The 15,926-nt window shown below is 40.0% G+C and overlaps 1 protein-coding gene across 1 annotated transcript in view; it reads right to left on the reverse strand.

Moving 5' to 3' along the window:
- Nucleotides 1–15,926, reverse strand: part of eif3ea (eukaryotic translation initiation factor 3, subunit E, a) — a 39,408-nt gene extending 23,482 nt beyond the window's left edge. The window contains exons 1-5 of the mRNA XM_061081218.1: nt 15,826–15,926; nt 14,175–14,292; nt 13,839–13,956; nt 9,758–9,800; nt 8,644–8,748 (exon numbers count right to left, since the gene is read on the reverse strand). Of these exons, the coding sequence (XP_060937201.1) occupies nt 8,644–8,748; nt 9,758–9,800; nt 13,839–13,956; nt 14,175–14,292; nt 15,826–15,915 (474 nt within the window). The 5' untranslated portion in view covers nt 15,916–15,926. The remainder of the gene's footprint in view (nt 1–8,643; nt 8,749–9,757; nt 9,801–13,838; nt 13,957–14,174; nt 14,293–15,825) is intronic.

Consider the following 15,926-nt stretch of genomic DNA (forward strand, 5'->3'; position numbering starts at 1 on the left):
ATATAATTCTATAATGTCAAAAAATGTATCAAAATTACTAGAACAAGTTAGACAGAGATATTTTGAGCTTGGCGACAAGCCGCACAGGCTGTTAGCTCGCCAGCTGAGGCAAATACAGGCTTCCAGAGCCATACATTGTATCAAGTCTGAGGGAGGTACCTTACATACGGACCCGATGAAGATCAATGAATGTTTTGCCGATTTCTATGCTAATGTCTATCAGTCACAGGGCGACCTAGATTTTCAAGCTTTTGATACATTTTTTGAGAATCTGGATTTACCTAAATTATCATTGGACTCGGCTGATGTGCTAGATAAAGACATCAATCTGGATGAGATCACGCAGGTTATTTCTTCCTTCCCTAATAACAAGGCGCCGGGTCGAGATGGTTTTAGCGTAGAATTTTTCAAAAAATGTGGCCCTAAGTTGTCACCTCTGCTCTTACGCATGTTCAACCATACGATGCTAACTTCAGGTTTGCCGCCTACCTTATATAGAGCAAATATTTCGCTAATCCCAAAGCCAGGCCGCGATCCTCAGATGGTGTCATCATATCGACCGATTTCATTATTATCCATCGAAACCAAAATTCTGGGAAAAATTCTGGCCAATAGGCTTAGAGAATGCATATGTTCCATTATACATCCAGATCAAACCGGCTTTATGCCTGGTAGACATATGCATTTCAATCTACGCCACCTCTTCAACATCTTATATGCCAAGCATTCAGAAGAGGCAGTTGTTATTTCACTGGATGCGCAACGCGCGTTTGATCAAGTAGAGTGGCCCTACATGATGTCTGTGCTCAAAAAATTCGGATTCGGACCCTCCTTCATGAAATGGATTGAAATAATTTATTCACATCCGACCGCATCAGTTATTACTAATCAGAATATCTCCCCTCCATTTGCAGTTCACCGTGGGACCCGTCAAGGTTGCCCCCTCTCCCCCTTTTTGTTTGCCATTATCATCGAACCACTTGCTGCTAGTATCAGGCAAAGCCCTTCAATCTCTCCCATCGACATGTTTGGTTATAAATATCTTTCGCTATGTGCGGACGATATTCTCTTGTACATTTCCCAGCCACAAGTATCAATACCTCCTCTCCTGACTCTCATCGATAAGTTTGGCAGTCTCTCAGGATTCTCTATTAACTGGGAGAAAAGCGAACTTATGCCAGTCTCCGCAGCATTTAACAACGCATATGAAGCTTTTAAATATTTAGGAGTGACTGTCACCAAAAACCCAAATGATCTCCTCCGAGTGAACTGGCAAAGCAAAATTGACCAAGCTAAAACCAATATCGAGTTTTGGAAAACCCTCCCAATATCCATGATCGGAAAGATAAATGCAATCAAGATGATAGTACAACCCCGCTTTATCCACCTTTTCCAATCCATCCCATGTTTTATTGCGCAGTCATATTTCAAGCAATTAGACTCAATTATAATACCTTTCATCTGGAGTTATAAAACAGTTAGAATCTCTAAAAAACACCTATCAAAACCAAAGGATGTAGGAGGTTTTGCTTTGCCGGATTTTAAGTTTTATTATTGGGCTGCGCACTTATCCATTCTCGCATGGTGGAAGAAGGGTCCCGCTTCTGAGGCAGACTCCTGCCCTGCATGGTTGAGTATGGAGCGAATGCTTTGTAAAAAAACTTCACTGTCCGCTCTTCTTAACAGTCCCACTGCTGTTAAAAAGGCATGCTTTAATAACAGCTTTGTAATTGGCAACACCATAAGAATCTGGAAGCAGATAAAACATTACATTGAGGCTCCAAAAACCTACTTGGATACCCCAATATGTGAAAACCATTCCTTCTTACCAGGTCTGTCTGATAGTGTTTTCCTTCTCTGGAAGCGGAAAGGCATTTGCAACATAGGTGAATGTACATTAACGGTATTTTTGCCTCATACCCACAACTTGTAGCTAAATATGACATTCCTAAATCTGACCTTTTTCGATTCTTTCAAATTCGGAATTATGTCAGGATGCATTTACCTGGCTTTGAGATACTGGTAGAGCATGAGGCCCTTGAGGCAATAAACAAATTTGAACCTACTGCTGAAGGGGCAGTTTCGTTCTTTTACCGGATCTTGCACAACAATACACAGTTGAACACAGCGAGTCTTAGACAGGCATGGACAGATGAGCTGAATGCAGAACTGGAAGATGAAGTATGGGATGAATGTTTAAAAAGTGTACATGATTGCTCTGTGAATGTCAGACATTGCCTTATTCAGTTTAAGACGGTGCATAGGCTCTATTATTCCAGAGAAAAACTGCACAGTTTCTTTCCTGATGTTTCACCCATTTGTAACAGATGCAAGTCTATGACTGGTAACTTAACGCATTCTTTTTGGTTATGCAGTAAACTGTACACATACTGGAAAAGTATTTTTCACTGCTTCTCTACGGCTTATGGGAAATGTTGGGAGCCGGATCCATTTGTAGCCATTCTCGGGGCAACCACCCCTTTGTCTTCTGCCAATAAATATGAGAAAAAAGCTATCCTATTTGGAACTGTGATCGCGAAGAAGATAATTCTTCGTGGGTGGAAGTCTGACATTGCACCCACGTACGATCAGTGGTTGAGAGAAATGGCAAATGTGCTTCACCTGGAGCGACTGAGACTTCATAATGAAGACAGGGGAGACATATTTGATAGGATGTGGGACCCTGTACTGCAACTGTTTCAAGGAAAGGACTAAAGTATGGATCATTGTGAAACGCCTGCTGTGTGTATCTTTTAGTTTACTCTTCACTTTGTGTAGTCTTTTGTAAATTTGTATGTTTAATTTATTGTCATGACTGTGGCTTCTGTTAATTCTTTACTAGGATGTGCTGATCCTGTTCATGCTTTTTAGTTTATTTGTTAGTTTGGGGTGGGAGTCTTTTTTTCTTATCCTTTTCTTTTTTGTTTGTCCTGTGTTCCTTTTTCATTCTGGAAAATAATAAACATATTTAAAATAAAATATTATTATTATAAGTCTGCTTTGTTTATTTGTTTATTTGTTGTACAATGTTATGGTCCGGTCTGCCAATAAAGCTTCATTGACTTGAACATGAAACTTGACATGACTATGTGGAAGTTGAGAGGCGCTGTGTCGTGCTCTACCCACAAGAATACTTAACACTCAGAGTGGAAGAAGATAAAGGCGTATTATAGAAACATAAAGCTGGCAGTGTGTAAGTACTAACGTTTAAAGAGATTTTTAATGGTATAAAATGTATGTGACAATTTCCCCCATTTTCATCCAACAAATGTAATACTTTGCATCAAATTTGTGTTAAATTTAATAGAATATAATAGCTTAATTTCATTGTTTTTAATTTAAGGCTATTTAAACGTTTTTAAAGAGGGCGGGAACCCTGTACCATACGTTTATTAGTAAAATAATATTATACTATTACAATTCTACCACGGCAGGGGTCAAATCCAGCATGACTTAAATTATGTTGTTATATCACCAACAAAAACGTGCTGCATAAAAAAAGTGATTCCACCAACAAACCACACTTGAAAAGAAAAAATTCTGTCAGTGACTACAATTAAATAAAAAATGAGATGCACGACAGACCTGGAAATATAATAATCAATTTCAAGGATAGGGCAGACACACTTAGCACCCATTAGGCAGTGACAGGAGACATTTTTCTGAATCTGTTCTGACCTACACCATATCCCTTATGACAAATGTGTTTATGTCTATTATGTGCAGAAGTCTGACTTGGCTACTTGTATGTCAAACAGCTTTTCTTATTATCCTATTATTGTACTGCTGTGGAGGAGGGACAGAATATTGTATTATGTGAGCTAACTAATGAAAAGGAATGAATTCAAATGGCCAAATGATTCATACATATAACGAGGTACCTACAGCCATCAACAAGATAAATTTAAGATTTTTAGAGAAAATAAAGTCAAAATACACTTCTTTTAAGTAAATACAGTTATGTACTTTAGATTCCCCATTGTCCCAAGTTTGAATGACTTTTGAAACTGGAAACAAACCAACGATGCAGGGCATACTGGAACATAATGGAATAATTATTTGTCTTCTATCTGGCACAGTAGAGACATATTTGTGGTGTACTAATCTCAATTCAAGAGAATGTATCACTTTGTATGGCCTTTTATCTGTAAAAATGAATTAAAGACATTCCAGTCTGCATTAAAACATGCAATACATTCATTATGAGACCGAAGAAACACTAAGAAATGTTCTGTGCTGGTTGTCAGGAGCTTTTAGTGAACCTTCCATATAAAAGTAAACTGTTTGCATTAGATTTTTTGCAAACTTAACTTAATTCATGAGGGAGATAATTGAAAGAAAATCCCTGCATTAACTTCAGCAACTCTCGACCACTCTGTCGCAGTCACAAGGTAATTAGGCTGAAATATGAACTGATACTAACAAAACACATCTTTTTGGAGATAATCACTGAAAAATGTCACAGGCTACTGTTTCTGATTTCTTGAACAGGTTAAAACAAACAAAAAAGAATGGGTAATGAAAGACAGGTTGAGAGTGCCTCTGAACCTGTGCACATAGGACTACACCCGAGGGCTCATGGGAAACTCTTTACCACAGCAGTCCACGATAACACCAAACACCAAACACCAGACACAGTGACATGAGTCAAGCAGGAAGTCAGGGTGGGTGTCTGCTGAGCGGCCAGAGAAACCTAGATGCTAACCACACACCCCCGTACGCCGACGGACAGCCGCTGGAGTGGACTGTGAGACACGACAGATGTGCAAGTGGAGGAAACACTAAAAAAAGAACAGGTTTCCGCTGGAACCCCACAAATTGGTAAAATTATTCAGATATAAAAAGGGTTTTTCTTTTCAACTTGGCAAAACCAGTTGCACTCCGACAACATTTCAGTGAACGGCTTTAGTAAGAGACGATGGCAGGTAAGAGGAAAATGTTTGGAAAACTCTTGTGGTAATACCGAAAAGGAGAACACAGTAAGACAATGTGTTCATCTATCCAGTCAGAGTTTACTTTTATTCCAGAGAATGACTAGGGTGGGGTCCGATTGATTTTTTTTTTCACGAGTTCAGAAGTCACGGGAGAGATCAGTATTATAACATGAGAAAAGGCTAGCTACACTGCCAGGATAAAGGTCAAAGTTTCATCTGTTTTGTTTTGTTTGTTAGTTTTTTCCCTCTTGGAAGTCCCTGCCTGCTACGTTTGGCTGACCTCCAGGTCATTATGGCAGCTCTCTCTACACACACACACAGTCTGGCTTTCACTAGTGGCCACGCTAGAAAAGTTTCAATACCTGGGTTTTTCCAGCAGTTACCTTAAGTTTCCATTGGTTTGTGAAATGGGCACATTTTCGCTGAGTGACCAGCAACAATAAATTTACTGTGCTGGGGATTCGACAGGACACTCAATCTTTATTCTTAACATTCAATCCCTGCATTAAGTGATGATATGAATAAGTTGCTCTTTTCGGGCTAGGCCACACTGTAACAAGACCTGAGGCATGGATTTTGCAAGGCTGGCTTCCTTCATTTAATTGACTGGGTTTCCCACGTTAAATGACTTTATGGAGCCTCACCTCTCCCATACGGGGGAGGGAGAGACAGACAAGGGGCCTGTTAGGATGGGAGGTCCACAAAACACCAAAAAGAGGGGAGGGGAGTGCAGTACACAGGCAGTACACAGGCTCCCACTAATGAAATCCATTTCTACCTTTCCCCCCTCATCTAAAAAGCCTCTTGCATTGTAGGGGGAAGAAACAGATGTGTAGTTACAGAGCCTGATCTCGCTGGAACTTAAATGAGGGGTCTAACAATTTGAGGGGTAAAAACTGAAAAAACTCCTCTATGCTCAGCATGCTGGACTTCGAACAACATACCTCAATTAGAGCAATTTTGGTGTATTTAGACTGAGCTGCAAAGCCATAAACAACTACTGCTGGAAAAGGGAGACACATCCTTTGCAAACTTTTGAGGACTTTCCTTTAATGCCCGTTTTTTTTAGGGGGGAGGGAGTGGAAGTGGACAATTGGGTGAATTACTCTCGGATGCAACTCTTCCTTCTACACATTTGAGCAGATTGGTGAAAAAGCCATCAAATGGAGTACCCAACTGCTTTGGGTTAAGTGGGTTGTTTGTAGTGAAGTGAGTTCATCATTGTAGTGAGCCACTGCCAAGTTTTTCAGGAGAGGCCACTCCAGCATACTGAATGTGCATGACTAGCCAGAGTCAGTGACATCCGAAAGACAAGAGGCAACACAGTGTAGTATCAAATGCCAATTATAATAGGAACAAAAGATGGTCTTAATGTTTTTCACTCTAATGAATAGAAAAAAAATGTTGATCTTATTCTTGCCCATTCTTTCAGGGCTGGTTTTGGCACGAGTCCTGGCTTTACCGCAAAGCTAAATGTTGAACCAAAGACAAACAAAAGCAAGAGAACAAGTGAGTGACACTGGGAAACCACTGACTATGCAGGCTGGTTCCACTGGTCATTATAGGCCATTCAGTTGACTTGAACTTACTAACACTTGATGCAAGATTACACCAAAACAGTGTAATCTTGAGATCCAAAAATGGCCTCTATTTCTGCTGTAAATCTGGTTTCAGTCTAAATGGAACAATAACCCAAACAGGAAGGCCGATACAAGCTTAAAGATTCACTGTAAATTATCTCATAGTCACTAAGTGGTTCACAGCGTTCAGCATCTTTACAATGTAGGTCTCTACTGTTGTCTTTGTTCTATTTGTAGTTATTCATGGTGTTTTTCTTGGTTTTGTTTCTTTCAGCTCACTTCGTCAAGATCCTTGGTGACTTGTGATTGGACGTTCAACAAGTTAAGGGGACAGAACCTCGGAAAACATCTGCAGTTGCTGACTGAGACCCTCTTTATACTTTGGGCCTCTTGTTGCCAAGCAAATCGTGCAAGTACAGATTTTCTGTGTATCCGTGTGTACAACAAAGCGTTTGAGAAACGATGATGTCACAGCTTACTTCTAGTATGCCCACTTGCTTCTTTGAGGAATAAGCATTAGCCAGAAACAGCAACAATGTCTGTTACGTAGCAATTTCTCTACGTTTGGTTTACACTGTACGGTCTTATTCAAAGTTAGCAGGTACATTTATCATTACTGTATCATATTACCAACATTTAGAGGTGTATGTTTCACCCAATATTACTTGGACTTGAGCTCACTGAGCATGCTCACAATGTTTTTCTCTAATATTTGCCCGATTGTTTATGTACAGTTAATTGCCACCCCCTGGACCGACATGCTTGTTTGAGCGTTTATAGATGTTGTGATCTCGTCAGAGATATTTCTAAAAATGAGTTAACAATGTTTTTTAAAACGAAAGGGAAAATATCTGTTCAAATGAATAACACAATAATAGTGTAGACTATACCTTAGTCCTCATCACAATGTATCATTTGCAGCATGCACAATGGTTTAAATTATCTGGGGGAAAAAAGACTGGTTGTAGTCAACAGCACATCAGCACCTGCTAAAAACATCTGGGAGTTGATAGCGTCTGTTACTCCAGAGATTTTTATCTATCTAAAAATACAAATTATAACAGAGAGATGTAGCTGCCTCTGCTATAGTCTTCATCTTAGTTTTTCATCAAAAACTATCCTTGTGAAGAGGATAAAGCTTAACAATCAAACTTTAAATAGCTAGACCATGAACTCCTCTAAAATGATGAGACTTCCTTTAACACAATTAAAACAGAAAATACTATTGAATACGAGAAACATACGTTAATCAATTAGTCAAATGTTTTGATTAAGGCCTTTTTCATTGTAGTTGAGCAGCACCTAGTCCAACTAACCATCCTCTACTCCTTTCTGCGGGCAAATGAAGAGAAACCACAAACTCCAGAACCCAGGCAAAAAGTCTCTTTGTTTATATAGGAAATAGAGGGGTGAGCATGTGCACTAACTAGCTATTTTGCCAGCGCGCTCTGTGAACTGTAATTATCTTCCCCTGCAAAACATACTTTGGCATTATCTGGTTTTTGAAAACATTTGTCTGGGGAATTATTTAATCAACCATTTTTATTCAAATATCTGTCTTTATATTTCAGCTTATAATGTTTAATTCACAAAAGAAAATTCACTCCCTCCCTCTATCATGCACACACACGGTCCTAGAAACACCTTGCAAAATGTGTTGGACCCTCTTCCTGCTCAATAAGACATACCATGCATAACTAAACACACCATAAGCTCCGAAGTCGTGACAAGGGACTCTTGGCCACAGTACTCAAATCAATACACCGTCTACTGAGGCCCACCCCTTGAGAAAACTACAGACAGATTATGCAGTCCGCCACTGATCACTTGGCCCAGTTAAAGATCCTACTCAAGTCCTAGAGCAGCGGTCTCCTCCTAATACAGACGACGTGCAGTGGATTGAAGAGGCAATGACGTAAGCTGTTCAAATTCAATTACTTCTAAGTGTGCCTTTCTTGTCCTATATAAGCATTTGCCTTCTGACGAATCATAAAGTGCGTATGACAGTTTATAATGAAGTAAAATAAAACACTAGAGATACTCTGTTAAGTGAGGTAAGGTGTACAGCCATCAACAAACATCTCCATTAATGTTTACTGGTGTTGGATGTGTGTGTGATAAAAACTTACCAAGACGCGGAAGAAGTAAAGGTACTCTGCAGCACCGGAGTAGTTTCCACACTCGTACTGGAACTTGGCGTATCTGTACAGAGTGTCCAAATACTCCTGACGAAACTTCAAGAGAAATACAAGTATATCGATGTCACAAACAGAGAAAATGTGAATCATTGCCAGACCAAGTCAGACAATACATGAGCATTTTTTCAATTGAAACATTGTCCTTCCTCTGTAATTTAATGCAGCTTTTGTGCTGAAGTAAATTCCACCTTTGTGTCATATCTGTTGGTGTTTCATCAGGCTTAGGATGCTTTTTAAACTCCTAATAAATGAAACCAAAACATTTAGACAGCTGCAAGTAAAGTGCAAATCAAATTTTATGTCGGCTTTATTCGTAGTAGTGACATAGTTTCCCTGCTGTGGTGGCACACCAGTGCTAAATGAATATAGAGTAAACACTGCTGTATCATATCAGTGGTATTTTGCCATGGTGAGAGAAAATTTGACTTTTGCAACAAATCTGCCAAGAAGTGGTCAGTTGAACTAAATTCGCAATGCATAAATATATATAGGGCTATCATTTCAAGCCTACAGTTCATCCTATATTTAACTGTCCTTCTTGCTGTCCAGTATCTCAGGGCAACGTGTACTGACATCAGGCCCATTCACTTAGGTTCAGTTTAACTCTGACAGGCACCGAGTGCTCCAGGCCGCCCAAGCCTTTCCCACAGCAGGCTGTGGGGCCCTGAGCCCGGGCTGTGTGGAGGTGCATTGAGGACAGCATGCAGGTCAGCAGGATACCGGAGTGGGAGGGGACAGACGGAGGGGAGGGTAAGAAGCCAAACATCATGGTAAATATAGAACGTCCGGCATTCTTGCGGCTCTATCCATGAGTCTCGAGCTACTCCGTTTATTCTTAACAATTCACCACAGAATGTAAATGTCCGCAGAATTTGTGCAAGCAACTGCAAACCCTGAAAATGAGTTAAGGGTTTTGGGAAGTAATTCTGCATTTCCCTGCTCAGCCTGCCCCTCCCACTTTACCCCTAAAACAACCATGGGTTCACACAAAAGCCATGGGAAATTCAGTGAAGTAGTGAGGTGTCAGCAAATCAGGCCAACTTACGTTATGTTTTTCTGCCAAGTAGTCAAAGAGCATTCGTCCATCTCTGCAAAAAAAAGAGCAAGACAGTTTCTGTAGTTAGAGTCCATTTAACTTGAGTCGCTGTTTGGCCGACTTCCTGGTGTTGGGAGCCCCATTCAGGTATATTTTTCCACTTCTGGACTAAATCAAGCCATTTCACTTTTAAAACAGTGTGATGGGCTGTTTATTACATTTGGTTTGGCTACTACAAATCTATACTAGCCATGTCTAACAAATTATGTCTGCCGAATAATGTGAATACTGATTTCTCAGAACAGCCTTTGAGTCTCCATGTCAAAACAAAGGAATGCTCTGGTGTTTCTTAACCATTTTATCCCAACGGCATTTAAGAACTTTGCCTGTTAGCTAAAATCTTGGTATTTGTGCGGACACCACACTGAAACCATGTGTCATTTTAGAGTAGTTGCATTTTTTGAATTTGAAAGAGTGCATTTGCTGACTTGGGCTATATGTGTTTAGTGAATTTCATTTAGTCTGAAGTAGATTTCTGCACCACATTAGGAAAAGTTGTCTCCTGCCTGGAGGCTAACGAAGGACAGACTTAGGGGTAACTTCCTTGTTGTGTGGTGGTGTGTCACTCTGTTGCCTTGATAATATGTATGAGCCTCTCAATTTCCAGATATGTCAGTACCAAAAACATCAGTACAGTTAAAACTCTCAAGGGGTACAACAACATTGAGTTCATGCAGGTTTGTTTATTGTTATAAATAGAAACATGAACCATGGCCTAATAACTGGAAATAATATTCAAATAATTCCAGAGAAACATGAGACCAATTCAGTGCATGTCCGTACTTTGTTTATTCTTTCAATTGCACTAAACCAAATTGCCTTAGTGATTGAAAAAGTTGTATTGTATTGATATCTGATGCACACTTCTAGACTACGGTGCTCTATAAAAGTCCAAGAAATGATATTGATATATATAAGATATGTCAGGAAACCAACCAACCAGCCCAACCTTTAGTTTAATAATTAAGTTAATCAAATTAAGAAAATAGCGATAAATCTAAACATTCAACGCAACTTGGATCAATACAAAAAACTGCTTAGCATAATTATCACACCTTCCACTGCATTACCACTTCTTTTTTTAAACAGCTCATCAACTCCTGCTTATGAACAAAAATGTGCATAAACAAAAATGAAGCAAATTGTTCCCATCTTAGTGCATTTACAAGAGTTTAAAATACATAATTAAAAATATTAACTATATGGCAGCTTTTTTTAATTCTTAATTTTTTTCTGTACACATTTTGATTGGTATCACCCATTTAAACAGAATTAAACCTGCTGGTGTACGTAAGTTCTGCTTTGTCAAGCCTGAAACCCACTTTTGGTTGCTCATTGTTTTACTTTTGGGTAATTTAGCTTCTTCCTTCTGTTGAGCACAACATTTTTTGCATCCACACTGTCGTTTACAGATTATACATTTCTTTTAAAATCATACTGGGGATGTGCTAATATAACAATATGTGCACTTGGGCACAGTATATTACTTTTAAAATGTAGATGAGACCCTGATGCTGAGATGTACAACAAGAGGGAGCTGTTCATGAGAAAGCAGCGGTACTGCCACCTTCTGCACTGAAAAAGTCAAGGAGCCAACAGCAGCAAGTTGACCAAAAAAGTGGTCTTATTTCTTTAAAGGGATAGTTCACCCAAAAAAGAAAATTCACTCATTGTCCACTCACCACTATGCCAATGGAGGGTAGGGTAAATTGTTTTAGTACACTAAACACTTCTGGAGTCTCAGGGGTAAACAGTGTTGCAGCCAAATCCAGTACAATTGAAGTTACAGGTGATACATTTTTCAAACATAGAAACAGAAAGAAAACATTACGCCTCTGTACTGCTCATGTGGTGTCATCAAAGTGTCCTGAAGCCCCGACATTAATATTTGACTCAAAACGGCGTCATTTACACCATTTATTTGTATTGGATTAGGCTGCAGCACTGTTTACCCCTGAGACTCCAGAAGAGTTTTGTGGACTCAAACACTTCACCCACCCCTCCATCGGCATAGTGGTGAGGAGAATGAGGGATTTTTCACTTTTTATTTATTTTTCGTTGAACTGTCCCTTTAACAAGTTCCCCAAACAAATTAGATACCAAATGATAGATCACCCTAATGACTATCATAATCCATGGTGTGTAATGATGACAGACTGTTTATAGATATGATAATAAAATTATTTACTATGATTTACTTGGCTTGTTTTTTGGCTTCAGTAGTTTTCAAAATAAAGCGTTGTCAGGCACATCGGCCTACTGGCTAACCACTCAATAAAAGTACACAGAACATTTGGTTATATTACCCGGTGAAAAGCTTTGTGGATCTGTGTGTTAAGCCGAATGGACAGAGCATTGAGGTTCAAATATCAACCCATTTCACATTTTCAGTACGGGATAATCATCCAATCCAGACACAATGTTAAAAACAAACAATTACATCGTGCATAATCTAGGCCATAATGGTGAAATAAGACTGCTGCATGTAGGGCTGGGCGATTTTTCGATCCCGATTCGGGACCGCGATAAAATTTTGATCGATTTCGATTATCTCCTCGTGACATGTATTCGATCTCACGTGGCAAAAGTAAGCGCAACAACAGTGTCGGAGTCTGCCGGCTGCCGTCTGCAGGCAGGACACGACACGCCCCCTTCCCATCGTGAGAACTGCTGCAGTTGCGAGAGAGAGAAAAAGAGAGAACGAAGTTGAAAAAATGAGTGAAACTGAAGTCGGGGACAGCGAAAATAATGCCGAATGTGAGAGCGACATCCCTACATCACCCGGAACCGAAGACATTGTCGGAAAAAAGCGTAACGCGACGTCAGTTGTGTGGACGTGGTTTGGATACGGCTAAAAGGACGAGGGGCAGACGAAGCCGGTCTGCAAAATATGCCGGCGATCGGTACCAGCCAGGACGGGAAACACCACAAACCTTTTCAATCACCTTAGACGGCACCATCCCAGTGATTACACAGAGAGTTTGACTCTGCGGGCTCAAGTTTGCATGACACCAAACAAAGAGACAGGCAAGACCACTACGTCTCCTGTTAGCATCGCTAACGTTAGCGATGCTATGTTAGCAAAACAACAGTCCATCCAGTCGTGTTTTGCAGCCATTGCCCCATATGAAAATAATCGAAGCGGGGAAAAAATATAACGAGCGCTATTACTTATTGTTTAGCTACAGATATGATGCCCCTGAGCACAGTGGAGAGGGACGGCTTCAGGAAACTGATCAAAAACTACATATCGTGTCAAGAATCGAGATCGATCAATATGGAAAAACATATCGTGATAACATTTTTTCCCATATCGCCCAGCCCTAGCTGCATGTCTGTTGGCCTTAGAGCGAATTCTTAATTGACCCCAGATGAGTTTTCTATTGTTTCAAAAATCCAATGGTATGAAGAACAAAATTATGAACAACTTCAGACAGGCCCACGCTTCCCCATCCAAAAAGATTTCCTCCTTAGTCCACACTGACAGCAGACTAGCAATAACCTAGACATATGCTAAGTTCATGTTGTTATTATCCATCTTCAGATCCCACAGAACAGTTCCTACAAATCTATGGTTTAAATAAACAGATGTCTAAAGCCCAACTAAAAAAATATCATAAAACAGTTCAAACTGAAAAGAAATGAAAATGGAAAATGCTTTTGATTAAGAGTAAAAACTCTCGCCAAGAAACAAAGAAAAGGATAAAGACCAAATATGACCAAACTATTTTAATCAGTATAGACCATGAAACAGTCTAAATAAAGTTAACCACAACAGTTTGTGTCTTTTTACTTATGTATTTAATGACTTTGCTAAGCTAAAGCACTGACATGGCTGAACGCCTTACTAAAAGTTCAGTTCTATGGACACAAAATACAAAATCCCTCTACAATACTGATGTGCATTCCACTGTTTAAAATAATAGGGTTTTAAACATCTTTGAATAATGGGAAGTACCCCAAGCAATTTCACACCATACATATATTCATTTTCAGGATAATAAGGAGGAAGAAAAATAAGAAACTTTACCTGGTGGACTGCATCTGCCTTGTGGTCTCAGGGTCCTCGAACATTTTCACAATGGGCTCGGTCTCTGACTGCAGCTGCTTGAGCTGGGCCACCACCTCTGTCCTCTTCTCCCTCAGAGCTAACACAGGGAGGATAAGAGTCATTAGCTACTGCAACAACATATTCATGGTGTGTGTGACCCTGGCTGAAAATGCAGTAAAACCAAATTTTACTGTTAAATCAATTCTGAGTGGAGTAAGTGGTGTAGCGTAGCGGCCCTTTAGGATGTTTGTTATGATGTGTTCGGGGGGAGAAATGGGGATGAGGAATGTATAAAGACCAAGCGTCAACACTTACTCTGGGGAATTTCCTTATCAAGAAAAAGGCTCCTGTACACATCCATGGCAAAGTCCACCATGTTTGTGTCACTGAGGAGGTCCAGTTTTCCATGAAGTAGCTCCTGCTCATTGTAGATCTAAGAAACAGTCGGAAATAGAAAACAAAGATGGGGAAGAAGAGGTGGGGGTTGTACAATATTATTATTTGACCAGGAGGTCCTGACTAAATAAAGCCATTTTCAAACATGAACTGTGGAAAATGTCCCCACAATGGGGTCCAGACTTTGTCCTGAGTTTGCCTTTCACATGGGAACAATGCAACATGAGGTTCTGTGGTCAGACGCGTACAAAACACTGAAATACCATGAGGGAGGGGGTCCACGACATGAAGGATGTAACCTATATATAATGCTGCAGGGATCATGTGTTTTTATTTACAGTACATCCTCCAGAGTCTCTGTATAATAATCTGCTGTATTCTCACATGGGCTCACTTTTAACTTGCAGAATGGCAGGAGAAACTCTGGAGAATGTCTTGGACATTTGTGTTGTCACATACAGCCCAGCCGTATAGTTTCTGGAAATTATCCAGAGTTCATGTTTGAAAACAGCTTAACTAAAATTGGTGCCTATCATTTTCATCTTTCAACGATTCACAAATTGTTATGTGGATAATGGGTTTTCAACCCGTTTTTCCATTCATCCCTAAAGGTGGTGCCTGAACTCCCGAGGCCTATTTGCCTATAACCCTATAAAAGCTAAAGCGTGTATACATATCTCATTTTATGGTGTGACAATGTTCACATGGATGAGCCACAATGATGTGCTGGCTATGATTTAGGCCAAAATGATGTCTTTGTCGGCAACTGAACTCACGCTCATGTTAGCTTGCTATGGTTAGCCAATGCTAACATATGTTTCAGAGAGCATGTCGTAGTAGTTGAATAAATGTGTTGTAAGCAGTGTTGAATAATGCTGAAGGTGACGCTGATCAACACTTCCCAACTGTTACTTTAACAGTAACATTGATGTTATTAATGTCATTAATATGTCTTGAGGGTTAGCTTCGCCTGGATGAGCATTGTTCGGAGTATGTCTCCTTTCGGCAGAAACATCGCTGACTGCGGTGTGATTTTTTAATAAAATGGAGTAACGTGTTTGGAGAAACCATCTGAGAACAACATACAATTCTAAAGTGTAGGAACAACACATTTCTTCGGTTTTATTTCTACTGTAAGAGTGAGGCAGCGTGTGGCCGACTTTACTAAAGCTACGCACAGTGAACAACCACTACTTCCGGCAGTGTGCTTTTCAGTGGAAAATTGAATAAATTCTTCCAGTTTAATGTGTGGCGCGACATTTCCTATCATTCTGCCTTGAACACGTTTCATCATGACACATCAAACATCGCTTATATGCTCCAGTAAATTATAATATGCGGTTACATAAGATTATTTATATTTCTGTCGAGGGTGGCGCGCTTTTCCGTTTTAATTTGAAGGCAAGAATACGGACTTCCGGTTACATACTTGTGAGCGCTTTACACAGCTGCTGAAAATGTGACCGAGCACATAGCGCGCGTGGCTTCCATCGCCCCTTAAAACACACCATTTTCTCCTGAAATGAAGTCAAACACGCAGCGAAGTGTTTATGTGTCGATGTGGTCGTACCTCTTTGACAGACAGGAACTCCAGAAGAGGAAAAACGAGATGACGGTCTAAAAAGTGGGCAATTTTGGTGGTGAGGTCGTATTCCGCCATCTTTGCTCCGT

This window comes from Limanda limanda, chromosome 11, assembly GCF_963576545.1.
Source record: "Limanda limanda chromosome 11, fLimLim1.1, whole genome shotgun sequence".
Classification (NCBI taxonomy): Eukaryota; Metazoa; Chordata; class Actinopteri; order Pleuronectiformes; family Pleuronectidae; genus Limanda; species Limanda limanda.